We start from the raw sequence: 26,405 nt of genomic DNA, 5'->3' as shown, positions 1-26,405 counted from the left end.
CGCCCCGCCCGCGCCCTCGGCACCCGGTCCGCAGGCTGGTGGCGCTGGGCGGTGTCTGCGGAATCCCTGGGCCTGGCCCCGGTGGCCGTGCCGCGCCGAGGCCGAGTAGCCGCGCCGCAGAGAGGAGGCCGGAGCCGGGCAGCGACTAGTCATGGAGACCCGCTACAACCTCAAGAGTCCGGGTGAGCAGGGCGGGGGCCCGGGGCGGCGCTGGCGGGCTGGGCCGGAGGGGCCGCCACGGACTCCGGGGTCGGGCCCTGCGGTCCCCTCGCGCCCGCCGCCACTCGCGGCTCCACTCGCGGTGTCGCGCTCTACGCGAGTCCGCCGCCCGCCGGGCTGGTGCAGGCCGCGGGGGCCGGGAGGCCGGCGGGCACCGGCTGCCAAACCCGGGGACGGGCCCGCAACACCCCCAGCACCCCGACTCTCCCTGCCCTCAGCTGCGTCGCGGGGAGCTGGGTTATAAACTCACCCCTAAGAACAGGTGTAAGGATGATGTCCATGGGGGAGAGCAGCCCCCTGTCCCACTGCTTCCTGGGCGCTGTCGTCTCTTCTCTGTCGCTGCCGCCGGACTTTCATTAGCTGCCTGACTCCCGCATCGCAGGATTTAGTTTTAAATCAGATGAAGGCCGGCTTGGAATGAGCCACAATAAATAGTATGTATTCTGTCTGTACCGTGATACATTTGTCAGGAGGGAGAAACCCCCCAGTCCAGCTCTCAGTGATCATCTCAATATCAGTCATGGTTGGTTTGACCAACTCTTACTGCTTTCTGTTTTTTTTTTCTTCTTCCAGAAATCCTTGAGAATATGCAAAGACTCCAGAAAAGTAGAGCTTTGGTAACTCGAGTGCTGTCAAGCTAAGAAATGTCCTTAGGTGACCGAATGTGTAGAATGGGTCATAACACGGGGGGGCCGGGCAGAGACTCCTTTAAAAATGTGGTGAAGGCCTTGGCTCTCCAGTTCAATTTCCGCGTGTTTACAGCTTCCCTCCTCCAAACCCACCTCATAAGAATGTCAGGAGGCGGGGCGGGGGAAGGAAGGTCCAAGAGGAGGAGGGAAAGAAGGCTTAATTTTAAGGTTAGGTGGTGAGGTTATTTAGATGGTGGCAGATTTATATAAAATGGGGGGAGGGGTGAAAATGTCTGGTGACTCCTTGGTCACATGGTACCAAGTTCCTTAGGGCTACCTGAAGTCCTTAGGGAAATGTCCAGAGACAACAGTGCCGTTTGGAATGGAGATTGTTGTCAGAAGACATTGCTCAATTGTATAGGTCGTCATACCTGAGATTATGGTGAGCATTTAATACTCTCCAGAATTTTGGACATTTCCAGAGAATATGACCTATTGCCAGCAGGCTGAGTTTCGGCCCCACATGCTTCTAGCTGTGTAATAAGTTTGCTTCCTCTTTCTTGTTTCATTTCCTCAAAGGTGATGTTACCGTTCTAGAGAGAATTTAAAAAAAAAAAACATATTTTTTTGCTGTTATTGTGTGGATCATTTAGAGTTCGTGGAGAAGGGACTTATTGAAAATGCTAGGAGGCTTAATGAAATTACTTCCTTTGTTTTATTCTCAGTCCTGTGATATTTTTAGAGTGATGCATATGTGAAAGGAAGTTGTTAAAAACACTGTAAAAGATGTAATCTTTTTTCTCTCACGCGGAGTTAGTTGTCTTAGAAGTATGGATAGGACAATTGAGACAGTAAAGATAACTGGTTAAGGGCCAGTGTGCTAGCGTGTGGATAGTAAATTTGTTCATTTCTTTGTGAATGGACTTGTGTGGGGCCACCTCATAAGTCCTCTGACTAGCCTATCCGTAGTTGCCTCTGGATCAAGCTCCCTGATTCTGTTTTGGGTCTGCTCTGGCTAAGATAGTAGGGTGTCAGAATACAAAATAGGGAGACCTACGTGTAAAGAACCTCCTGTGGCAGCTTTCTTCAGAAGGGGCTGACGGGCATGTTCAGCAGGTGACTGGTGTATGTATGAGAGACTGGTACAAAGGCACCCACTGCCTCTATCAGAAACCTAGGAGTTATCCTGTCCATGTCCTTGGCGTCAACTGCACCTCATGCTAATCATTTTCAAAGCTTTAATGTTCAGTTCAGATCCTTCTCCTAGGCTGCAGATAAATACAACTTAATGGTGATTTAATATCTTCATCCAAATTTCCCACAGACCAAAAAAATATCTAAAAGTATAAACACAAAACATATCAGTTTTCTCACCTCCCCCAAACTTGCACCTCACCTTAATATTCCTTATCCCACGGATTGATAGCACCCAAGTGTCCATGGGAGTGATCTTTGATCTCTTGGTCTACTTCTTTACCCACTATCCTAAAACTCTCTCACACCCAGGCATGGGCGCCAATACATGCAAACACACATATATCTAACCAGTCACTATTGCCACCAGATCAATGAAAACAACAAAATAAAACCTGATTAGATCACTCCTCAAATTGAGAAGTTTTCAGTAGCTTACTGATAGCTGTGGATACAGTTCAAAGTAAATTGTTTTGCTTGGCCTATAGGGCTGCTCATGATTTGATCGTTGCTTTTCTCACCAGCCTGAACTGCTACCACTACTATGCTCCTTTGCATTTTCACCATCTATCTACACTAAGTGGCCAGATTATTATGATCTCTGAATGCATAATAATCTGGCCACTCAGTATATATCCTATATAATAAAAGGCTAATATGTAAATTGTCCCCTTGACCAGGAGTTCGACCAGCAGTCAGGCTGACCAATCGCCCATGTCCCCTCCCCCTGGCCAGGCTGGCTGGACCCCACCCATGCACAAATTCATGCACCAGGCCTCTAATATATATATATATATATATATATATATATATATATATATATATATATATATACTGAGTGGCCAGATTATTAAGCGTTCAGAGATCATAATAATCTGGCTACTCAGTGTATTTGCCTGAGTGTCCCCAGATAGAACAGCTCTTCTCACCTCTATGCCTTGGTCCCTGTTGGAACCTCTGCTTGGAATATCCTCCCTTTAATCTATGTGAAAGTCCTATTAATTGTTTAGGCTTCTTTAAGGTTCAGTCTTGTCCAGCTCCTGTAGGCAGTCTAAGGTGGTCCCTATATTTGTATATACTTGGTCAGTGTTTGTAATTGTTTTCATGTCTTTCTCACTGTGAACTTTTTGAAGGCAAGAAGCAAGTCCTGGTCATTCTATTTCCATTGCTCAGATATTCTTTAAATGTTTATTGAATGGATACATTTACAGGGTCTTTCTGGGCAGGAACATTAGTCCTTAAATATTTGCTTACGTGCCTTCATATGGGAACAGGAAGAGGCGGTTGGGGAGCATGACATTGGGTTTACATCCTCAATACACCTGCCTCTTTTCCATTTTACCCATGCTTTGGAGATCGATGATATCAGGATATTTGCTTTCTAAAAGAAATAGATGCATGAGAGACAGTAACCTGTAAAAGATCCCCTTAGCTGGAGCTTTGTCTCCAAACCACAAAACAAACCCAGTGAGCTAGCCTGGGCATGTGCAGAATGCAAATGCCTAGGCCTTTGGAGCCTAGAGCTTGAATCCAGAGTGATCATGTGGCCTCCATGAAAAGAAAGAACAAGAGCAGCCAAGCCAGTGCTTCCCAACCCTCTTCCCTTTTCTGGAACATCTTATCTCCCCGTGATAGGAGAATTGAATAATCTTGCAAAGAGATAAGAGAGGAGCTGATGGGGGAAAAGTTTTCTCTGTAGCCAAGAAGTAGCGAGAGATGGAGTATCAGGAGTGGCAGACTATGCTCTAGCTTTAGTTGCCAGTCAGTACTTTGAATCTCGACTATTCTATAGCAGTGATATTTCTCCTTGGGAGCCAGGTAGCCATGCCATGTGGCCAACTACATATGCTCAAGTCCTGATTTTGAAACAGAATTGAGAGGGCCTTCTATTGCAATTTATTTCTGACCTTAATAACTTGTGATCTGGGGAAAAGGGATGGGTGAAAAGGAAAGAAGAAATATGTGAAGAAATTGTTGACTCCCATTTGACAGATGTAAACATTGAAGCAGAATAAGATTGACTTGTCCAATGATAGAGAGTTAGAAATATCGATAAGAGAGAAACACCAATCAGCTGCCTCCTGCACACCCCATAATGGGGATGTGTCCGCAACCAAGGTACATGCCCTTAACCGGAATCGAACCTGGGACCCTTCAGTTCGCAGGCCAACGCTCTATCCACTGAGCCAAACCGGTTCCGGCTGGTGTTTTTTTTTTTTAATCTTCACCCAAGGACATGTTTTTATTGTTTTCAGAGGGAGAAGAAAGATGAGGGAGGGAGGGAGGGAGGGAGAGAGAGGGAGGGGGGAGGGAGAGGGAGGGAGGGAGGAGGGGGAGGGGGAGGGGGAGGGAGAGAGACATTGATGTGGGAAACATCAATCAGTTGCCTCCCACATATACCCTGATCAAGGATCGAACCCACAACCTGGGTATCTGCCCTGACTGGGAATCAAACCCACAACAACCCTTTGGTGCACAGGATGATGCTCCAACCAAATGAGCCACAAAGGCCAGGGCTAAAATGAAATTTTATGCAAGAGACATGATACATACTGCATTATAATATTGTGTGGGAGTTGATTCTTAATCTCTCCTGATAACTTTCCATCCAGTGCCTCCACACATTTTACTTCTATTGTTTCTCTGCCTATTCATACCCACCTGCCTAATTCCTATTGTCTTTCTTTCAGATGTTAGTTATAGGTTTGAAGTGAAGTTAAGAATCATTTCAAAAAGGAAATTAATTAGGGCTATGGAATAAAATGACCTCTGGAGATAGTCCCATTAAGTTAATACAAGATATTGGGTAAAAAGTCCCAAGAGGTTGAAAAAAACGGGGGGAGGAGGTTACTGTTCATGAGAATGAGTTCCAGAGGGCACGTTTTTTTGTTAATATAGACATTTTAACATGGTGGAGTTGTATTGTCTGTGTTGGAATTCCAGCTCTGTCACTTACTAGTTGTGTGACCTTGGACAAGTTTCTTTGTCTAGAAAATAGGGATTTTCTATCTCATAGCAATGCTACCACATAGGACATATATATAAGTACTTACTAATAAAAAGTGTCTTTATCAGACTTACCTATATATTTAATATATAACTCTCCTAATGCCTATCTACCATTTCCTCTCCTCCTCCAATGATTACTATTATCCCATAATTAAAACTTTATCATACACTCAGTTGAGCCAATCCTCTCTATACAAGTTTTGTTAAAGTAGAAACTTTTTCATTAGGTTGTAAATCTGATTTAATCACTTGGTAAAATATCTTTTAAATGTCTCTATCTTATGAATTTTATTTTAGCTGTTAAACGTTTAATGAAAGAAGCGGCAGAATTGAAAGATCCAACAGATCATTATCATGCACAACCTTTGGAGGTTAGTTTCTGTCTCCATCTTCTACATATGGATTTTAATATTTTAAACAAATTCCTTAAAATTGTTTTTTCATTGCTTTGAGTCATTACAGATGTGTTTGATGTGGTTTATTAGTATATTTTATTCCGAGTATTTCCTGAGTGGCTAATTTCCTATTAGCCAATCAGAATCAGACATTTTACAAGAAGCAGATTTCTGGCCTCTATAAAATGGGTCTCAGATGCTAAATTGGTTTTAGGTCTTGAATATGAGGGAGGGAAAGTGGAAAGAAACCAATACTTTTTACAGTTTGGAAGACATGGCCCCTTGAGGGATCTCTGCAGCTAGTGTGGGCTTTTTGTATAAACATCTCTAACTCCCTTCGTCTTCGTATCTGTAAAAGGAGGGTTTTTAAATATGCTTAGTCTGGCTTCCATGGTAATAGTGAGAATAAAATGTAATAATGTATGCACAAATAGTTTGCAAACTCTAAAGTACATGGTAACTGTAAGATGTTGATAGCATATGTATTAATATTATTAACCTTTTAAGTAAGTGTTTAGGTATCTTTAAGGGTTAATGTAAAAGATTGTTAAAATAATCCAAATTTTTATTAATTATTTGATTATACAGTTGACCCTTGAACAATACAGGGGTTGGAGCCCCAAATCAGTATATAACTTAACTCCCCAAAAACTTAACTACTAATATAATTGACCAGCAGCATTACTGATAATATTAATAGTCAGTTAATACATATTTTGTATCTTATATATATTATAGACTGTATTCTTACAATAAAGTAAGCTAGAGAAAAGAAACTGTTATTAAGAAAGTCATAATGAAGAGAAGATACATTTATGTATTTATTGAAAAAAATCGAGTATAAATGGACCCATGCAATTCAAAACCATGTTATTCAAGGATTGATTATATAATAATTATCATTAATTAGTATTCAAGAACTAATTTGTTGCTTAATAAAATCTATGCCCTTATTTATGAATACATAACAATGCTCAAATATTTTAAAATGCATTTGTTTAAAAAGATTTAGCTCTATGGCACATGAAAACTATAACTTTCATAACTTGAGACATTTTGTGCATTAGAAACTGTTCTAGCAATAATATAAAATACTACTTTTTCTCACCCAGTAATCTTTCTAATAGTCATTTAATTAAAATGGTCAAACTTTAATTTACTGATGTCTTGTTCGTTATTTTTTTTGTTCAGGATAATCTTTTTGAATGGCACTTCACAGTTAGAGGGCCCCCAGATTCTGATTTTGATGGAGGAGTTTATCATGGACGAATAGTACTACCACCAGAGTATCCCATGAAACCACCAAGCATTATTCTTCTAACGGTAAGAATTCTTGGCTTTTTGAAATGCTTGTGGTTTTTACTCTTCATGGTGGCTGCAAACTATGGTCAACATACTCATTTACATTAAGAAATAAAGTAGACTCTGGCCGGTGTGGCTCAGTTGGTTGGTGGTTGTCCTGTACCTTGAAAGCTTATCAGCTCAATTCCCAGTCAGGGCACATGCCCGGGTTGTGGGCTCTGTCCCTGGTAGGGGGCATGCAGGAGGCAGCTGATAAATGTTTTGCTCTCACATCAATGTTTCTCTTTCTCCCTCTCTCCAAAAAAATTATTTTAAAAATTTTTTTAAAAAAAGAAAGTGGCCGCTTTTGGGAACCAGGCCTTGATACTATAATTTCCCCCAAAAAATTAATTTATAGAATTATTTATTTTTATTTTTATTTATTGTTGAATAAATAAATATTTAACAGAGAAGGGGAGAGAGAGATATTGTTCCACTTATTTATACATTCATTGGTTTATTCTTATATGTGCCCTGACGGGGAATTGAACACTAACCTTAGCATATTGGGACGATGCTGTAACCAACTGAGCTACCGGGCCAGGGTTATAGGAATTATTAATGCTAATTAATGTAGAATTACCATAGTATGGTTGTTAGAATTCAGTGAATTAATGTATGCAAAGTGTTAGGCAGAGTGTCTGGCACATGGTAAGTACTTAGTAAAGGGTTGTTAATATTATTGTACCTCTTAATCACATCATCTCCATTTAACCTCTCACTTTTCATGTGTAGCTCTTAAAATAGAAGTGACAGAGTCCTCAATAAATGATTGTTATATTATTACTTATATCTTAGAATTTCTTTCTACATCCACATATTTTATCTCCATGTGAAGGAAAATGACTAATTTTTTCTTCTTTTTCCTGAGACACGTTTCATCAGTCAATTCCTCTCTTAATTGTTAAGCTTTTCTTTCCTCATTTCCTTTTCTTTACAAGTGTGTTTGATTACCCCCAACCTTGAAAAAAAGCAAAAACAAAACATAAACACCTTTCTTTATCTCTGCTCACCACTCTATGTTGTTCTGTTTTTTTTCTTTGATAGCCTTCAAGGCATCTTTACTCTAGTTTGGCTTGCTGCAGTCTGGTTTCCACACACGCTCACAGCACTAATCTCAAAGACCAGTTTGAGAAATCCCACTGTCTCTTCTCAGTCTTTATCCTATTCCATCTAAGTTAAACCTGACACGGTGTAGCAAATAGTGAAAGAAAAGGTACTAATTAATAAATATCAAATTAATGCTGCTTTTTACCTATATTTGGTGAAGTGAAAAGAGCATTAGTTTAGAGCCAGTAGACCTGGATTCTGACCAGTGCTATTTCTGTTACACCACCGGCAGGTTATATAATCTCTTTGAAATTTAGTTTTCTCATCTGTCAAAAGGGTTGTGTATGGTAAATATAATCACACTTTATAAAGTTCCTCATATATAGAAGTTGCTTAACAAATATTAGTGATATTTAGAATCAGTAATGCTGGCAGTAGGGCTGGAGCAGGGTCTTGGAGGGGCCCAATGTGTTAGGAGTCACTTTTATTTGCTAGATCATGGCGAGAACCAAGTGGTCTATGGCTGGTACATGAGGAAACTGGTGGGGGTGGGTAGTTGGAGAAGCAGCTTTTCACCAATAGGTATAGAAATATTGAAAATTTTCAAGAGTTAACCAACGTTATGGTTCATATTTAGCACAGTGGCTGAGAATCAGTCCTGCCCTCCTGGTTTTCAATATTTGCTTTTTCTGGTTCACTTCTTCCCTTTTGAAAATGTTCCTCTCTTTTCCAACCTTCATTCAACAAATAATCATTAAACACATGTCATTCACTATGTGGGTGCAACAGAGAATAAGTCAAATTCTCTGACCATATGAAACATATATTCTAATTCATGCCTCTTCTCCCTTCCCCTTTCCCTAAGTATTGATATTCTACAAGTTCAGACTTCAACTGTTTTGTTTTGTTTTGTCTTCCTATGAAATGGCTTTAATAATCGCCTCTTAAAGTCATGTACCAAAGATGTATATCCTCTTCTGATATCACCATGCCTATAATTCTACCTGCCTGCTGGACATCAATAGCTCTTCTACCAAAAAAATAGATTCATGTCCAAAGCTGAAATCATTATCTCTGATCTTCCTCCTTTGTGTTCCTATTTTATGAATCATCATTCTGAAAATCACTCCCACCTCAGAGCCTTCCTCACCAATATCTAGTTAGATGATATCAAATCCTTAGGTTTTATCCTAGTCTCTGTACATCTTCTATTTTAGATTCTTCACAGAGCCTAAAATACTAGGCACATAGGACGACATCAGGACATCTTTATCACTTATTTAGATTTAAGTTGTATAATTCAATTTCAAAAATGTGTTACAACTTCTAAAAACAGTTTGTATTATTCACTTAGAATCCAACAAATATTTGTGGAGTGTCAATCAGAGGACAAAAATCTGTATCCCCTTAGAGATTACATTATTTTAAAATTATCTTAAAAATTTATTTATATGTAAAAATATTTATACTGATAAAGTCTAAAACATTAAACACATCTACAATTTTTAAATGCTTTATTTATTCCTAAGGCTAATGGACGATTTGAAGTAGGCAAGAAAATCTGTTTGAGCATCTCAGGACATCATCCTGAAACCTGGCAGCCTTCATGGAGTAGTGAGTACTAATTTAAAGTGAATATATCTTATATAACTTCAATCAATTCATAATTATAAAGTATAATACCTTCTTAAAATTGAAGCTGTTTTTGATAAATAATTTTATTATTGAATAAATAATAAAAATGCTTTTCCTTGTCTAGATTTTGGTCATCATTTTACTACAACCCTCCTACCTGTACCTCTTCAGTGAAAGACTGTCTTTTTTTCTCTTTTCAGAGTAAATCTGGTTCCTTTTACAAAGTAATTTAGATTGGTGTTTACTTTTTATTTCAGTAAGAACAGCATTGTTAGCCATCATTGGGTTTATGCCAACAAAAGGAGAAGGAGCCATAGGTTCTCTAGATTACACACCTGAGGAAAGAAGAGCACTTGCCAAAAAGTAAGTTTTGCATTTCATTCTTTGTTAAAACCCAAATATTTTTCTGGAAATGGCTATTAGGAAACAGGCTCTGCCTCTTACTTTGTGAGTTACCTTTGCTACAGATTCTAGCCTTGGTTTTCCTATTTTAGAAATTCAGTTGTACTAGTTTACTCACTGTTGACCTGAGTCTAAAGAATTGATTATAGAAAGTAGTTAATTTACAGTGGGAGATATCTTCTCCTATAAAATAGGACAGGTCATTCATCTCCACTTAGACAGTAATAAAGATGGAAAAGAACTAGAGCCATTATTTTTATGGAGCTTTTCACAAGATTAAAAACTTCTTGAGAGCTGAAGGAAATCCACTTATCCATGCTTGTATCTATAGTATCTGGCTCATAGCAAATGGCTCAGTAAAGAAAATGAGATTTTATTAAGTTGTCGTTTCCCATTGGTATTGTTTTCTGTTTTTCCCGGGTACATTCTGTCTATATAACCCAGATTAGTTATTAGATTTAGAGTATTTTCTTCTTTGAGTAGTGCTAAGCCTAATTCTAGATTTTGATCATTTTCTTTTTTTAAAATATATTATTTATTTCAGAGAGGAAGGAAGAGGGAGAGAGAGAAACATCAATGATGAGAGAGAATCATTGATCGCTGCCTCCCTGGGGATCATGCCCCCAACCCAGGCATGTGCCTTGACTGGGAATTGAACTGTAACCTCCTGGTTCAACCACTGAGCCATGCTGACCAGTCTTGATCATTTTCTTGTTCTGGACTTGGCTGCCTGCCACTCTTCAAATGTATTTTATGAATTAAATTATACAGGGGTTGGCAAAAGTAGGTTTACAGTTGTAAGGATGTGGAAGTTTTTGTATTATTATTTATTAATTATTGTATTATTTTTCATACGAACAACTATAAACCTACTTTTGCCTACCCCTATAGTATATCTTACCTGGTACAGCCCGGAATAGGCCCTCTATACATGTTTGTTAAATCAAAGAGATTTTAGTGTTTGGAAGATTTGGTAGACTCCTTGGTTTCTTTTTAAATCTTATTCTCAAGTTCTGGGCATATACCTTACTTGCAGCTACTATTCACAAATTATAGTATGTACTTTGAATACATGATATTTGTTTTATTTGATTTTTTTATATTGGCTTTCTGTCTTGATACTTTTATCTAGTGTATTTCATGTACAGATAAAAAAAAGAATTAGTTTTTTTGCTCTAGACTTGTCAGTGTATATATTCTAGGTTCTTAGTCTGTAGTAGAGGCTTTTTAAAAACCAGATTTTGCATTTAACTATGGTAAATTACTATTTTTGTGGATAGACTAATATATTTAAAGTATTCTCCTTTAATTTTCATCTGATTTCTCAGTTAAAAGTAGACACAGTTTTTATCCAGCCGAGGTGGCTCAGTGGTTGACCATCGACCTATGAACCTGGACGTCATGGTTTGATTCCCGGTCAGGGCACATGCCCGGGTTGTGGGCTCGATCCCCAGTGTGGGGTGTGCAGGAGGCAGCCGATCAATGATTCTCTCTCATCATTGATGTCTCTCTCTCTCCCTCTTCCTTTCTCTCTGAAATCAATTAAAAAATATATATTTTAAGAAGTGGATACATTTTGCCTGGCTGATGTGGCTCAGTGGTTGAGCATTAACCTGTAAACCAGGAGGCCATGGTTCCATTCCCAGTCAGGGCACATGCCTGGGTTTCAGGTTTGATCTCTAGGAGAAGGCATGCACGAGGCAGCTGATGAGTGAGTGATTCTCATCATTGGTGTTTCTTTCTCCTTGTACTTTCCCATCTGAAATAAATTAAAAAATATAAATAAAAAAAGTAGACACATTTTAAGGCAGATGTTTGGATATAGCTGATTCTCTAAAGCAGGGGTCGCAACTGGTGGTCCGTGAGGTCTGAAAGGTTGGCGACCGCTGCTCTAAAGGATATGGATAGCAGTGCTGCTTCCGGTGAAACAAACAAAAAAATATTCATCAATAAATATATTAATAGTACTTTGACATATTTTATTTACATGAAGCTGTTTAATAAGTTTAAGTACCATATTCTTAAAGACCTAAGGATTTTATTATATTGACCTAGATGTACAGTAAAACAGTTTTTTTAAAATATGTTCTTACTGATTTTTAGAGAGAGGAAGGGAGAGAAAGAGAGAGATAAAAACATCAATGAGAGACAAATATCATCAATTGGCTGCCTCCTGCATGCCCCCTATTGGGGATCTAGTTTGCATCCCTGGCATGTGCCCTGAGCTGGAATCCAACTGGTGACCTCTTGGTTTCTGGATCAACACTCAACCATTGAGCCACACCAGCCGGGCTATAGTAAAATAGTTTTTAAAAGGAAGTTCAGCAATGTAATACATATTTTTATATAACATACATAACATACTTATTTCTGGTCATATAAATCCTCAGCACTCTTGTGAGTTTTAGGCACTTTTTGACTATATCTGGAATACAGAAGAGGAAATGAAAACATAGAAAAACAAAGAAATCTTAGCAAAGTCTAGTTAACAGATTGAGTATCTACCTAATATAATCAATGATAAATTTCAGTCTGGATTTCCACCAGTTTTTTGCTTTTCAAGTTGTACTGCTATTAAGATTAATAGGATTTGTGAGGTTTTATTTCCCTGGAAATACCTGTAAATTCTATTTTTAAAAAAATATGTATTTTTATTGATTTCAGAGAGGAAGGGAGAAAGAGATATAAACATTAATGATGAGAGAGAATCATTGATCGGCTGCCTCCTGCACGCCCCCTACTGGGGATTGAGCACCAGCTGGGAATCGAACAATGAACTCACAGTTCATAGGTCAATGCTCAACTACTGAGCTACACTGGCTGGGCTGTAAATTCTATTTTTAATTGGCTTCTTTATATATGTTTCTGCTAAAAATAATTTGAGCTTTATATAGAGAGTGGGCTTTTTCACAGGCTTAACATAGGCTTAGTATATATGATTTTGAGGACAGGTAGTTAAACAGTTTATATCTTTTGTTATATAAATCTATAGCTAAGTTTTCTTTAGAAAGTATATTAGGAAAATAATGAAATCTAAACCGGAGTTTAATGTTAGACTTTTAAAATATTTAGATATAATTGACATGAAATTTTTATACCAACCTAACTTGCGTGTATGTTTCATAACAATAATTATTGCTATCATTGTCTATTTTGCATGTAGATAAATGTGATATGGAATTGTACAGTGTTCTTTTCTTTTAAATTTAATCACTCATTGTTTTAATGTCTTGAATTAATGTTCACTATTTGATTTGTACTCATCAAAATTATTTCCTACCAGATCACAAGATTTCTGTTGTGAGGCATGTGGCTACACCATGAAGGATGTCCTGCTGCCTTTAAAATCTGGAAGTGATTCAAGCATGGCTGACCAAGAAGCCAAAGAACTGGCTAGACAAATCAGTTTTAAGGTACTCTAAATTGATAAATAAATTTAAATTTTGTAGCCCTTTTATTTACTTTCAGAAATAAAGTAATATAGTTCTATTGCTATAATGTTTTTACAAATAATTTTATCACAAAACTAATACATTCACAAAGGCATTATATAGCATAGTGGTTAAAAGTTTGGACTCTAGTATACAATGCCAGGGTTCAAATCCCAGCTTTGCTGCTTATTAGTAGTAGGACATGAGACACATTACTTAGCCACTTCATGCCTTTTACTCACCTGTAAATATTAACAGTATGGTAATTAACCTGTAGGATTCTTATGAGGATTAAGTGAGTTAATATTTACTTTAATGTATTGCATTTAGAACTGTCCCTGGTGCTTAATAAGTGTTAGCTATTATTATAGAAAATATAGATAAGCAGTTATAAAATAACAATCATATAATCCCAGCCCCAAGAAATAAGTGCTGCTAATTATTTTGGCATATCTCTCTTATAACCTTTTTTTTCACATATATTTTACCCAAACATATAAATACATCTATAGCTCCATAAAATAATGTCAGCCTGCATTAAGCAACATGTTACCTTGTCCCTCTTCTCTACCTCTCTACATCCTGTCTGTCCTTCCAAGGTCCAGTTCTTGGGAGAAATTTTTCTTCCTATTTTATTGTGCCTGAAAGAGGAGGTGCTTAATAAATGTTGGTTATATTCTTCCTTCTGAAGATTGCTATTGTATGTAAAATTGCTTCTCTGAAAATCTTAGGGCCAGATGTATTTTCTACTTCAGAATTTCAGATTTTAGAAAATATCAAACATATACCATATATTAACACTCATTGAGACCTGGGGCAGTACCCCATAATCAAATTCATTATTTCATCAGCAAACCTGGGAATATCTACACCAACGTAGAATAAAGACTGTTAATAGCCTCACATGTCAGGCTTTGCATAAAAATTACAAAAAAACTTCAGTTTTTAGAGATTTTTGAAATTGTGGATTATGAACCGTGGGTGTTAGTTTTGTCCCTCACCAAGTAACATCTCCTTGAACAGGGAATGTCTGTGGGTCTTTCTGTAATATCTAGCATAGTGTTGGACACATGAGTGCTCAACACTTAACTGATGGATATTGATATTAAAGTACCAATTAAAGTAAATCTAAGAAAGGGAATTTAGGTAGGTTGTGGGTTAGTTTGTATATTCCCTTTTATAATACTGCTCTTGGGTGTTACCTTTTTTATAGGCAGAAGTCAATTCATCTGGAAAGACTATTGCTGAGTCGGACTTAAACCACCCTTTTTCACTAAATGATTTAGAGGACAATATACCTACCACATTCCAGGGAGCTACGGCCAGTACATCGGTATGGTTCTTCTCTTTTGTATATGTATATATATATATCTATACCATTATCATTATTTGCAATAGGAAGAGGAGATCCCTAGAGGAAATATCTGATTATTTTGGTTTTCCTAACAGTTGGATACCAGCCCAGCTCTCTCTCTAATGAATTTTGTTTTCTTGAGCAAATTATTCATACTTTCTGGGCCTTCGTTTTTTGTTAAATTATTTTGTTAAGTAATTTTAAGTTCTATTGTCCATCTAGAATTCTATAATTTCTCTGAAAAGTTAGTTTTAATATAGTGCTACAGTAAAAATAAAGCAATATACATACATTAACCACTTTCTAAATAGGCTGTCTGTCTTTGGAGCAAAACATTTGCCTTAGCCCTACTCTGTCCAGTGTAGTTGCTACTAGCCAATGTAGCTATCTAAATTTATGTTTGAACTAGAGGCCCAGTGCACGAAATTTGTGCATGGGTAGGGTCCCTAGGCCTGGCCAGCGATTAGGGCCGATTGGGGCCTTCCATGTTGGCTGCTGACTAGGGCCTTCCTTCCTAATGGCTACCATATTGGACAGCACAGATATCGAATATTATCATCATTGCACAAAGTTCTACTGGACAGTGCTGCCTTGTGCATAGTTAGTGTCCAATAAATAATTATTGAACAAAATATTGAATGCTTTGGCTGTTGTTAGTTGTGCCCTGATCTATTTTTAAATTTGGGGGGCGGGGGCGCGTTTAAATCATTAGAGAGACTGATTAAGAAAATATGTGATTGAATTGTTGCTAAATAATTAGGATTATGGGGCCTTTCTATATATAACAGATGAACCATCTTTGGGTTTTTTGTTTTGTTTTGTTTTGTTTTTGGTAACAGGTTGTTTGATGGAGTAGCCAGATCTCTATTACCCCTCCAGTTTGCAGAGGTTTTAAAGGGTCAGGAAAATTAGAATAGAAACTGGGCAAATCAGATTTGCTCTTTATCCAGGAATAACTTACTGTGACGTGTGACTAAATAGTGTTGAGTGGCTCTCTCCTATTGAAAGAGTAAGATGGCAGAAAGCAGGGGAGAGGCTGCTTGGAAGAAAGTACTACTTAGAGGACTGGAGAAGGAGGTACTACAAGAAAAAAATGTATGTTGAGAGTTAAATTGTTTTTACATGATCTCCATGTGATTTTATGAATTATAGAGGAACATAATGAATTTATTTAGTCAGTGTATGTTTTTTCGTCTTCAAAATTGAAATTGTTTTCTTAATTTCATAAATAGTTTTTTAGTAAAAAAAAAAAAAAAAAAAAAAAGCCCTGGCCAGTGTTCTCAGTGGTTAGATGGTTAGAGCATTGGCTCAAGCACCCAAGGGTCAGTGGGTTCCACTCCTGGAAAAGGGCATGTACCTGGGTTGCAAGTTCAATCCCCACCCCATGTCAGGGCAAGTGTGGGAGGCAACCAATGTATCTCTCTCACGTCAGTGTTTTTTCTCCCTCCCTCCCTCCCACCTTCTCTCCCTTCAACTCTCTAAAAATCAATGGAAAAAATATCCTCTGATGAGGATTAACAACAAAAAAAAGAAAAACACAATCCACATCCTATTATACAGAGAGGAAGGTGGTAATCTTTGTTTCACCTGTAAGGACCATCTCCTAATATTTATGATGTGTTTATATTTATCTTTAGTTTGTTTTAAATCTGTGTCAAGTTTCCCTTATAAACACATCATAAATATTAGGAGATGGTCCTTACAGGTGAAACAAAGATTACCACCTTCCTCTCTGTATAATAGGATGTGGTTGACACAGATTTAAAACAAACTAAAGATAAATATAAACACATCATAAATATTAGGAGATGGTCCTTACAGGTGAAACAAAGATTACCACCTTCCTCTCTGTATAATAGGATGTGGATTGTTTTTTTCTTTTTTTTGTTGTTAATCCTCATCAGAGGATATTTTTGTCTATAATTAATTTTAAAATAAATTACAATTGGAATAAGTTCCTTGAGGATTAGGATTGTGTCCACAGTGCCTGGCATAGTGCCTTGTATATAGTAGGTGGTAAATATATAGTTGTTGATTAAATAAACAAATTTTAGTATTAGCACTTTTGGAAATCTAGGAGTACAGGTAAAGAAGTCAAGAAGTTTTAAGTAAATTAGCATAAACAATGTTATAATTACAATTGTATTTTTCATTTTTATTTTAAAGTACATAAAACTTAGAATTATTTCATAGATACCAGTTCTGGTTAAAATACTGACAAGCAATAAATTGTCTACAATTTGTGAGTTAAGCTTTTAATTACATTTACATACAAATCTCAGTGTGATTATATGATCTGATTACTATGGAGGTAACTGATACCTGGTTTTGGCTAAGGTGGCTGCTTTACATGCAAGTGTAATATAATTCACTGAGATGTTACACATCAAATTCCAGATAAGCTGTTTTTTAGCCTTGAGGGGGCGAGAGATTGCCGAAAGTCTAAATACAGCAGATAGCATTAGACCATCTGTTGCTTGTTCATGCAGATTTTTTAGCCATGTAGAAATAGGAAAAATACTGATGGTAGTTTTATGTTCTTCCAGTCTGTCAAATTTTTCCCTTTTCCAAAAGATTGAGTTTCTGAATAAGCCATTTCATTTTGTATTAATAAGCAAACACAAAACTCTTCATATGATGATTATTCCAGGTTATTATAGAAAAATTTATGTGAATTATCTCTGACTGTGCTTTTAAAAAAATACTTAAATTAAATTAAATTAAATTAAGTAAAACATCACATTTGTCCACCTTTCCAGAAATGGTTGCTTCAGAAAATGGAAACTACTATGACTTGTCTTTATTCTGTGATATACGTTTGAACAAGTTTAGGCAAACAGCAAGGATTTAGAAGTCCTACCACCAATCTTAAAGCATTTTGAAAATGCTAAAGCCCACTTGATTCTCCATCTGGCAGTTCAATATGAACTTCAAAAATTTAGTCCAGCCCTAGCCGGCTTGGCTTAGTGGATAGAGCATCAACCTGTGGACTGAAGGGTTCCAGGTTTATTCCAGCCAAGGGCACATGCGTGGGTTGCGGGCTCCATCCCCAGTAGGTGGTGTGCAGGAGGCAGCCAATCAATGATTCTCATCATTGGTGTTTCTATCTCTCTCTCCTTCTCCCTTCCTCTCTGAAATCAATAAAGAACTACATTTTAAAAAAATTTAGTCCAATTAGTTCTTCAACTCTAAATAAACTAGGTTCTCAGCATCAGGTTGCAATTTTTCCTTGATGTGATTATTTTAAATAGAGGTTTTAGAATTTTATAATACTGCAGCACTAGCTTTTAGTCATTTATTATCTAAAATGTAACAAAGAATATAGAACCTAATTAAAATAGTATATCTATATAAATATTTCCATTAAGTACATGCACTAAATATCACCTAAAGTTAATGTTTTAAGGAATTGTTGTTCTAACTATATTAATCATACTTATAAAGGTCCAAACAGCTATTCTAAGTCATGACTTTTTTTAAGCCTAAATCTGATATCTCCAAAGGAATATATTAATAGTAATGATGTTAATACTAACTAGCATTTACTAAGCAATTGTTTATCCTAAGCACTTTATATCATTATCCTGTTTAATCCTCACAACTACTGAATTGGATATTAGCCTCATTGCACAGATGTGGGAGCTGAGATTAATGACTTGTTTAGGGTCACATGTTTACAAAGTGGTAGAGCTATCCTAATAATGATAAGGCTTTCTATTTTAGTCAGGTATATGGGCAGGTACAATACCCATGTCTATATTAGTCAGGTACAATGTTTTCCCCTCAAACTAATGGAAAATAATAACATATATATAAAATATATAGAGAAATATGCAAATTAGCCAAGACACCATAATGTCATGACCGAACAGCAGGGACTTGAGGCTGCATGGCACCTGGCTGGGGCGAGGGACCTCAGGCTGTGCCCCCCACCCCATGGGGCTTGACAGGACCTCAGGCCGCGCCCCTTGCCCGGCAGGGCTTGATGGGGGACCTCAGGCCGTGCCCCCCTGCCCAGCGGGGCTTGACAGGATACCTGAGGCTGTGTCTCCCCGCCCCAGTGCCAGCTGGGGAACCTCAGGCTGCGCTCCCTGCCCAGTGGGGTTTGACAGGGGACCTGAGATTGTGCCCCCCACCTGGCGCTGGGCCGGGGGACCTGATGCTGGGCCCCCCGCCTGGAGGGGCTTGACAGGGGTGGGGCCAACCGGGTCTGGGTCTCTTGCGTTTTTTAAGTGCATGCGGGTGGTGGGCGGGGACTTTACTCTAGGTCCCATTGCATGCCCCAGACTCTGATAGGAGGGAGATTTTCATATACATTTTACTAATTCTCTTTCATCTCTGACACTTCTATTATAGAGAAAGGGCAAATAGCAATATTAAGATATTTTCTCTAATTCCCCTTTAATGTGCATGAATTTCATGCACTGGGCCACTAATACATAAAAAAAAAAAGCTTTAAGCTGAGTCAATCTCTTGTGCTACTTTCTGGATTGATAGGACCTCATGTTTTTTATTTTCCTTAACAACCCATCTTCCTTTATAAACCTTTAGTACTTTTGCTCTATCAGATGCTTTTATCTTGGCTGAGCAATTGAAAGAATGGCAGATTTCAGATAGAATGTTTGATTGGCTGCTGTAACTCAGTTCAACTCAATGAGTATTATTAAGTCACTACATGACACCTAGGACAATGTAAGACCTCATAAAATGCTGCAGCTTTGTATATCTGCTCTCTTCAGTGAGCAGATTATGCCTGGGAGTCCTGGAGTCCAAGTTCATGCAGTTTAATTTACTATTAGCACTAACATATTTTTAATTCACACTCAGTAGCTCTTTTTGACTGCTGTGTTATGGGTCACTACATTTGAGTGCTTCCAAAGGATAGTTTCAAGAAATACAGATTATATAAGCCTTTTAATGCTGAGATGAATGTCAGATTTAAAATGTAATTTCTTCTGCAGGTAACTGAGATGAGCAGTTTTTTCCCCTAATGTTTACAGTTGTTGCCAGCACAAAGCCCATCCTTGTATCTTTCTAGAAAGTATTTGAATTACATTACTCAATTCTTTTTTCTTCTAAATATTAAGTTTTTCTCTGATGGAAAGTATCCTATCTAATAAAAGAGTCATATGCAAATTGACCATCACTCCAACACACAAGATGGCTGCCCCATGTGGACACAAGATGGCCGCCACAAGATGGCCATAGGGGAGGGCAGTTGTGGGCGATCAGGCCAGCAGGGGAGGGCAGTTAGGGGTGACCAGGCCGGCAGAGGAGGGCAGTTGGGAGAAACCAGGCCAGCAGGGGAGCAGTTAGGGGTGACCAGGCGGCAGAGGAGGGCAGTTGGGAGAAACCAGGCCAGCAGGGGAGGGAAGTTGTAGGTGATCAGGCTAGCAGGGGAGGACATTTAGGGGTGACCAAGCCTACAGGGGAGGGCAGTTGGGGGAGACCAGGCCAGCAGGGGAGGGCAGTTGGGGCAACCAGGCCTGTAGGGGAGGGTAGTTGCGGGGGGACCAGGCCTGCAGGGGAGGGCAGTTGGGGGGAACCAGGCCAGCAGGGGAGGCAGTTAGGGATGACCACGCCTGCAGGGGAGGGCAGTTGGGGGTGACCAGGCCGGCAGGGGAGGGTAGTTAGGGGCAACCAGGCTGGGCAAGGGAGGGCAGTTAGGGGTTACCGGGCCAGCAGGGGAGGGCAGTTGGGGGCAACCAGGCCTGCAGGGGAGACAGTTAGGGATGACCAAGCCTGCAGGGGAGGGAAGTTGGGGGAGACTAGGCCAGCAGAGGAGGGCAGTTAGGGGCAATCAGGCTGGTAGGGGAGTGGTTAGGGGGTGATCAGGCTGGCAGGCAGAAGCAGTTAGGGGCAATCAGGCAGGCAGGCAGGCGAGTGGTTGGGAGCCAGCAGTCCTGGATTGTGAGAGGGATGTCCGACTGCTTGTTTAGGCCATTGGGATCAGGCCTAAACGGGCAGTTGGACATCCCTCAAGGGGTCCCAAGTTGGAGAGAGTGCAGGCTGGGCTGAGGGACACTCCCGCCCCCCCTCCCCGGCTCCATGCACAAATTTCGTGCACTGGGCCTCTAGTATTTTATATTTGCTCAGTTTTTAAAGTTATTCTGAATAAAACATGTATTCTTTTTTATTTGAAAGAATGTGTATTGACACTCATATAATCAGTATATACTTGTTTTCAGTAAGAGAATTAAAGGCCACTTTAATTGTTGTTACAGGTAGAGTTATACAAATAAAATGGAATTCATATTAAAGAGCTTTCTTGTCTATAAGCTATAATTAAGGTTTTTGACTCAGTTGGTACCACATTGTGGTTATGCTTTGATGGAGCAGTCAGTAAAGGATGGAAAGCATTTAACATCCAGTACTTTATGGGGAGCAACTAGTGTGCCAAAGTAGAGGGTACATCGAATCTCCCACAACTACCTCCAAATTTTTCTCAGCACATACCTAAAGAACTCTTGATATCACATGAAGTAACACAATTCAAACATGCAGTAAAGGGTTCTTCTAAACGTCTGTTCAATTCATTTAACAAGAATTGTGAGAAAGGATAAGTCCGGTTGGAAAACCACACCTAATTTTTACAACAATATTGCTGTGAAGAACATATGTTTTGAAATTATTTTCCATGTTCTGTGATTGTTGATGGAAGCATGTTGACATAGTCAGATAATATTTAAAGAGGCACACTGTTGAGAGTTGTCTTTTTTTGCCATTTAGAATGGCAAATTTTCAGGCAGAAAGTGGAAATCAAATTGCTTCTCTCCTTGACTCTCCTGAAGAAGGGAGGTGCCCAGATGCCTAGCAAATTCTGTTGGAGTTACAGCTGAGGGAGTATAGAAAGCTGTCTATGGAGAATATGGGTAAACTCTGTCCTTGTCTTATTTTTTCTAGTAAATTCCTCTTCCATTTGTTGAGTACTTGGAATATGTAATGTTGCTGGCTTACTCAGAAGGGTAATAGTCTCAGCAATTAGATAATTCATGGTAGTTTTGCCCTCAATCGTGTTTAGTGCTCTATGATTCTTTGTACTCTTGAATAGATAATAGGTAATGTATAAATTTTCTTTGCCAATTTCAAATAAAATTTCTTAAAACTTTCTAGTATGCAGTCCAGAACTCCTCGGGAACATCCCTTCAACAACCTGTCCAACCTGTGGCTAAGAATACCTCCATGAGTCCTCGACAGCGCAGGGCCCAGCAGCAGAGTCAAAGAAGGTCGTCCAGTTCACCAGACGTCATCCAGGGCCAGCAGCCCAGAGACAACCACACTGATCATGGCGGATCTGCTGTACTGATTGTCATCTTGACTTTGGCACTGGCAGCGCTTATATTCCGACGAATATATCTAGCCAATGAGTACATATTTGACTTTGAGTTATAATACTGTTTTGTGTTTTAAAAGCTGTGACTCAACTGCTTCATTAAACATTCTTCATTGGGTATAGTCTAAGAATTGTTTACAAAAAATTATTTTGTATTTGCCCTGCATTCCTTTTTTTATCCTTATAAATTCATTATAACTATAGCTAGACATTCAGACTGTGTCCTGCTTAGTTTAAGGGACTGGAAGTGAAGTCCCTTGTCTCATTATATAAACTGCTTTACAGGGAAATAATTGGTTATTTCTCATGTTTCAGCTTCTTTTTATGTAAAGTTGTGATAGTTTCTGTATAGCCCTTTTAAATTTTTGGGTAAAAGATGGTGTTTTAAGTTCCAATGAGTATTAGTAGTTACTCAGTATCATTTATTCAGTACTCTGTTTCTACTTATGTAGAATGATAGAAGGATAAGCGTTAAAAAGGCAAAGTAAAACCCCCTCCAGTAGCTTACTTCATGGGAAACATTGGGATTACCCATTCTGTGATATACTTTATGTCCTAAACATTGTCAGTGAAAGTTACTATATCAGTCAAACATTTAAGAGTAAATGAGGTTACATCTTGGTTACTGGATTTTACTTGAAGAGGGAATAATGCTTTGTAACCACTTTGATATGTTGTTATCCCATTCTCTCCAAAGAGCACATAGGATTTAAAAGAAAGAAAGAAAACAGTCCTCCATAGATCTTGGAAGGAAGAAAGGATGGGAAGGAAGGAAAGAAGGAAGGGTTCAAGTCAGGAAATCACTTAGTTTTATTCTAGAAGTTAAGTGGGAGTATCTTAAGATTTGAATGTTTAATCTGCTTTGAATTGTAAATCTTTTGAGATGTATATATGCCTAGCTTTGTAATCACTATAAATTTAATTATTCTGGAATATGCATAATGTTGTACTATTTCTTGTACCATATTAATGGAAAAGCTCAGGGCCCAAGCAATAGTGATAGAAATTAGAAAAACCTTTACTTGGAATTGTACACCTACACAAAGCCCAAGAAGTAATTTTCAGCGCAAAATCAATATATAACATAGTGCTAGTTAGCTCCACAGACTCTAGTAGACACTTTCAACATCATAGTGCCTGGCGAAAACATAATTACAGAGAAACATTGCCTTTAGCATGTTCAGTAGCAGCATTGAAGTCACTCTTGAGAGCATTATTAGTGAAGATTTAACTTTTAAATACAGGCAGTCCCCAGCTTTCAAACAGGTTATGCTCTAAAGGTGCATTTATAAGTTAATTTTTTTTTTTACAACTCAGTGTTGTAAATGTGTTTAGGTTCTAGACCAGTCCACAAAAAAAGTCCACAATGTATCTTGAATAATTTGGGGGATGGTATCCATAAAGTCCTTATGTGATTTTAACTAACTAAAACTATGGGCATGATAGAAACAATTTGTAAAATGATTTTAAAGGCAAATTTAATTTTTACTTCTGCTATGGGACTTTGGTTCTATAACTGTCACACAATATCTGTGTCTCATAGCCATTTTTCCTTTAGGTCTGCATTTAAAATAAGAGTATATTGTATACTATGATATAACACATAATTGTATTAAACTTTAATAAATGAGCATTTTAAAAGTGTTTACAGATTGTTTCTGTTATATCTACAACTGAAGGTGGTAAAGTCTAAAAAGCCCAAGGACTTTATGAAGACCTCATATGTTAGGAAAATTATAGGTTACCATTTTAGAACTTTATTGCCATTCTGAAGTCTTAGTTTAGAACATAAGATATTAGAAATATTGGTTCTGTCATCAGTGGTCTCCTAACATGAGGTCACTGACCCTGGAAGGCCAGGTAATGTTATCACCAGAGAAGGAATCCCTGCACTAACTGAAATTACGTGGAGATGAATCTTATGCGAGAAACAGTCTTCCCTCCATTTCCTCTCAGTCATTCTGAGCCAGCCTCTGGAGCTATGTGATCTTACTGCATGTTTCCATGGGATATAGGATGTACCTATACTTTCAAATTGACTAAGCCAAGAAATTTTACATTGTGCAGATCCTTTTCTGTCCAATTAGCTTCTCTTCCCGCTTGTCAAATGGCAGACCACCTTCTTTGTGTTAGGATTTATTTTTAACAGCTGATACACATATCTAAAAGTGGCATCTTTTATGCTCCTTCCTTTCAGCTTAACTATGTTACTTAAAAATCCTTAAGTTGTCAGTCTGACCTCCATTGTGGAGTTCATGAGCAAAATTGATCTTTGGGGCCATTTTTACTCACACTCCACCTGATAGGCCTCTTCAGCAAACTATTATTTTTAAAGCCCCACTTTAACCCTTTATTTACAGCATAAAGACAAAATGAAACGTACGATCTGGCCGGTAAAGGCTTAGGACTCATTCTTTCCCCAGTCTTCAGATTTACGTAACTCAGTGACGTTTTCTTTGGCCAACATAGCACATGGCTACATACTAAGGTAGTTCAAATTAGCATGCTTGAAGAGATATATAATGTCTGTCTCATCTGTAACTGTTTAAGCAAATGAAACCTTTCAGATTTTATGTATTGTGGGGCTTTTATGTAGCACTTTACATTTTCATGCTGCTGATTGTTTTCTGAAATAAATGAATTTCATCAAAATTCTCAATTTTTTTTAATCCTTTAAAATATGTTCATTATTTTGACTATGGAAATATAAAATTTCTATTTCAGGAGGATAAGAAATTTTTTTCTTATTTTAAGCTATGAATAAACTTTCTGGCATTTTGAGACCTCCCATTTTTATAGACCAGAATCAGTAAATAAGCCAACTTCACACATTTAGACTTACTTGAGCAGAAACCTGGGCTGAAGTACTGAAAAGCCTATATTGTTTTATTACTTGCAAATAAGTATATGAAAGGCAAATGCATTTAGTGAACCTGACCTTTAGCAATAATGTGTACGTTAACTTGTACTATGAAAGCCTATGGGTGGCTGTACATTGCTCAAAAACTGTTTGGAACTCTAACAGTTAACCTTCAAAACTAGTTTGAGCTGCTCAATAAAACCAGTGACTTTATTCATACTTTGTTTTGACCAAAGGTTGTATTCTTTATGTCATCTGGTCTTCTGTCCATTTTATGTCCTTGAATATTCTCTCCCATCTTTTCACTTCATGCTCATGGCTTTCCCTAATTAGCCATCATCTCCTCTGAATCAGTGCAGTAACTTCTAACAGGTCTCCACTCTTGCCCCATGCCTGACACTGCAGCCGGTGCACAGACCTGACTGTCCCATCTCCGTTGCTCTTACAGGCTTCATGTGTAGGACACAAGGCTGTGTGTGGCCAGAGGCTCACCTAGCTCTGTGGCCTAATCTGACTCAGCAAATGCTACTGGGGCTGTCCCACAGCTCTGAGCCTGAGCCACGGGCCAGCCCTCTGTCCTGAGAGAAATGAACAAACAAAGCTATACAGCCACTGCCTCACACCACATACAAAAATGAACTCAAAATGAATCTGAGACCTTAATGTCAGAGTAAAAACTAGAAAATTCTTAGAAAAAAACAGTATATCTTTGTGACCAGGGGTTAGGCAGTGGTTTCTTAGGAGATTAAAGCACATACAACCAAAGGAAAAGAGGTAAATTATATTTTAAAAAAGAACTTTTCTGTTTTAAAAATTATTTAGAAAGTGAAAAGACAACACAGAATGGGAGAAAATATTTGTAGATAATATATCTCATAAGGGACTTGTATCTAGAATATCTAAAGAACTCTTATAACTCAACCTGATTTAAAAATTGCAAAATATTTAAATAGTTGTACAAAGAAGATGTACAAATGTCAAAACTACATGAAGAGATGCTCAATAGTCATCAGGGAAATACACATCAAAACCACAGTGAGATAGCACTTCACACTCCCTGTGACGGCTAGAATATAAAAGGGTGTCGGTGAGGCGGGAGCTCTCACACGTTGTTGGTAGGAATGTAAAGTGGTACAGCCACAATTCCTCAAAAAGTTAAACATGGAGTTACCATTAACACAGCAATTCTAATATGCAAGAGAAAGGAAAGCATGTTCTCACAAACTTGTATGTTAATTTTCATAGCAGCATTATTATGAAGAGCCCCAAACTGGAAACTCAAATGCTCATCAACTGATGAATGGATAAACAATGTGTTAGATATCTATACAGTGGAATATTATTTGGTAATAAAAATGAAGTTATATTTATTACAACGTGGATAAATCTTGAAAACGTTATGCTAAGTGTGTGAAGCCAGCCACAAACGGCTACATATTGTATGATTCCATTTGTATGAAATGTCCAGCATAGGCAAATCCAGAGAGGCAAAGTCGATCGCTGATTGCCAGGACTGAAGGGAAGGTTTCTGAGTGAGGTTTCTTTTGGAGAGA

The 26,405-nt window shown here is 38.3% G+C and overlaps 1 protein-coding gene across 2 annotated transcripts; it reads left to right on the top strand.

Annotated features, from left to right (window-relative positions):
- On the top strand, nucleotides 1–24,651 carry UBE2J1 (ubiquitin conjugating enzyme E2 J1). 2 transcript variants are annotated; one of them, XM_054721918.1, is made up of 9 exons: nucleotides 1–182; nucleotides 793–873; nucleotides 5,349–5,422; nucleotides 6,638–6,769; nucleotides 9,367–9,451; nucleotides 9,730–9,835; nucleotides 13,158–13,287; nucleotides 14,519–14,638; nucleotides 21,773–24,651. In XM_054721918.1, exons 2-9 carry the CDS (start codon nucleotides 864–866, stop codon nucleotides 22,049–22,051), a joined length of 936 nt encoding a protein of 311 aa, XP_054577893.1. In that variant the 5' UTR covers nucleotides 1–182; nucleotides 793–863; the 3' UTR covers nucleotides 22,052–24,651. The 2 variants fall into 2 exon arrangements, with proteins under 2 accessions (XP_054577893.1, XP_008147138.1); XM_008148916.3 differs by lacking the exon at nucleotides 793–873.
- The last annotated feature ends 1,754 nt before the right edge of the window (nucleotides 24,652–26,405 follow it).

This window comes from Eptesicus fuscus, chromosome 10 (genome assembly GCF_027574615.1).
Source record: "Eptesicus fuscus isolate TK198812 chromosome 10, DD_ASM_mEF_20220401, whole genome shotgun sequence".
Lineage (NCBI taxonomy): Eukaryota > Metazoa > Chordata > Mammalia > Chiroptera > Vespertilionidae > Eptesicus > Eptesicus fuscus.
This window is presented reverse-complemented; position numbering and strand designations above follow the sequence as displayed.

What these genes read in the sequence shown, in the direction of transcription:
- UBE2J1 (XM_008148916.3), top strand. Translation starts at nt 152, where the DNA reads ATGGAGACCCGCTACAACCTCAAGAGTCCGG. An exon ending in CAAGCATTATTCTTCTAACG is followed by an intron (nt 6,770 to 9,366) that starts GTAAGAATTCTT and finishes TTTATTCCTAAG; the next exon opens with GCTAATGGACGATTTGAAGT. An exon ending in CTGGCAGCCTTCATGGAGTA is followed by an intron (nt 9,452 to 9,729) that starts GTGAGTACTAAT and finishes TTTTTATTTCAG; the next exon opens with TAAGAACAGCATTGTTAGCC.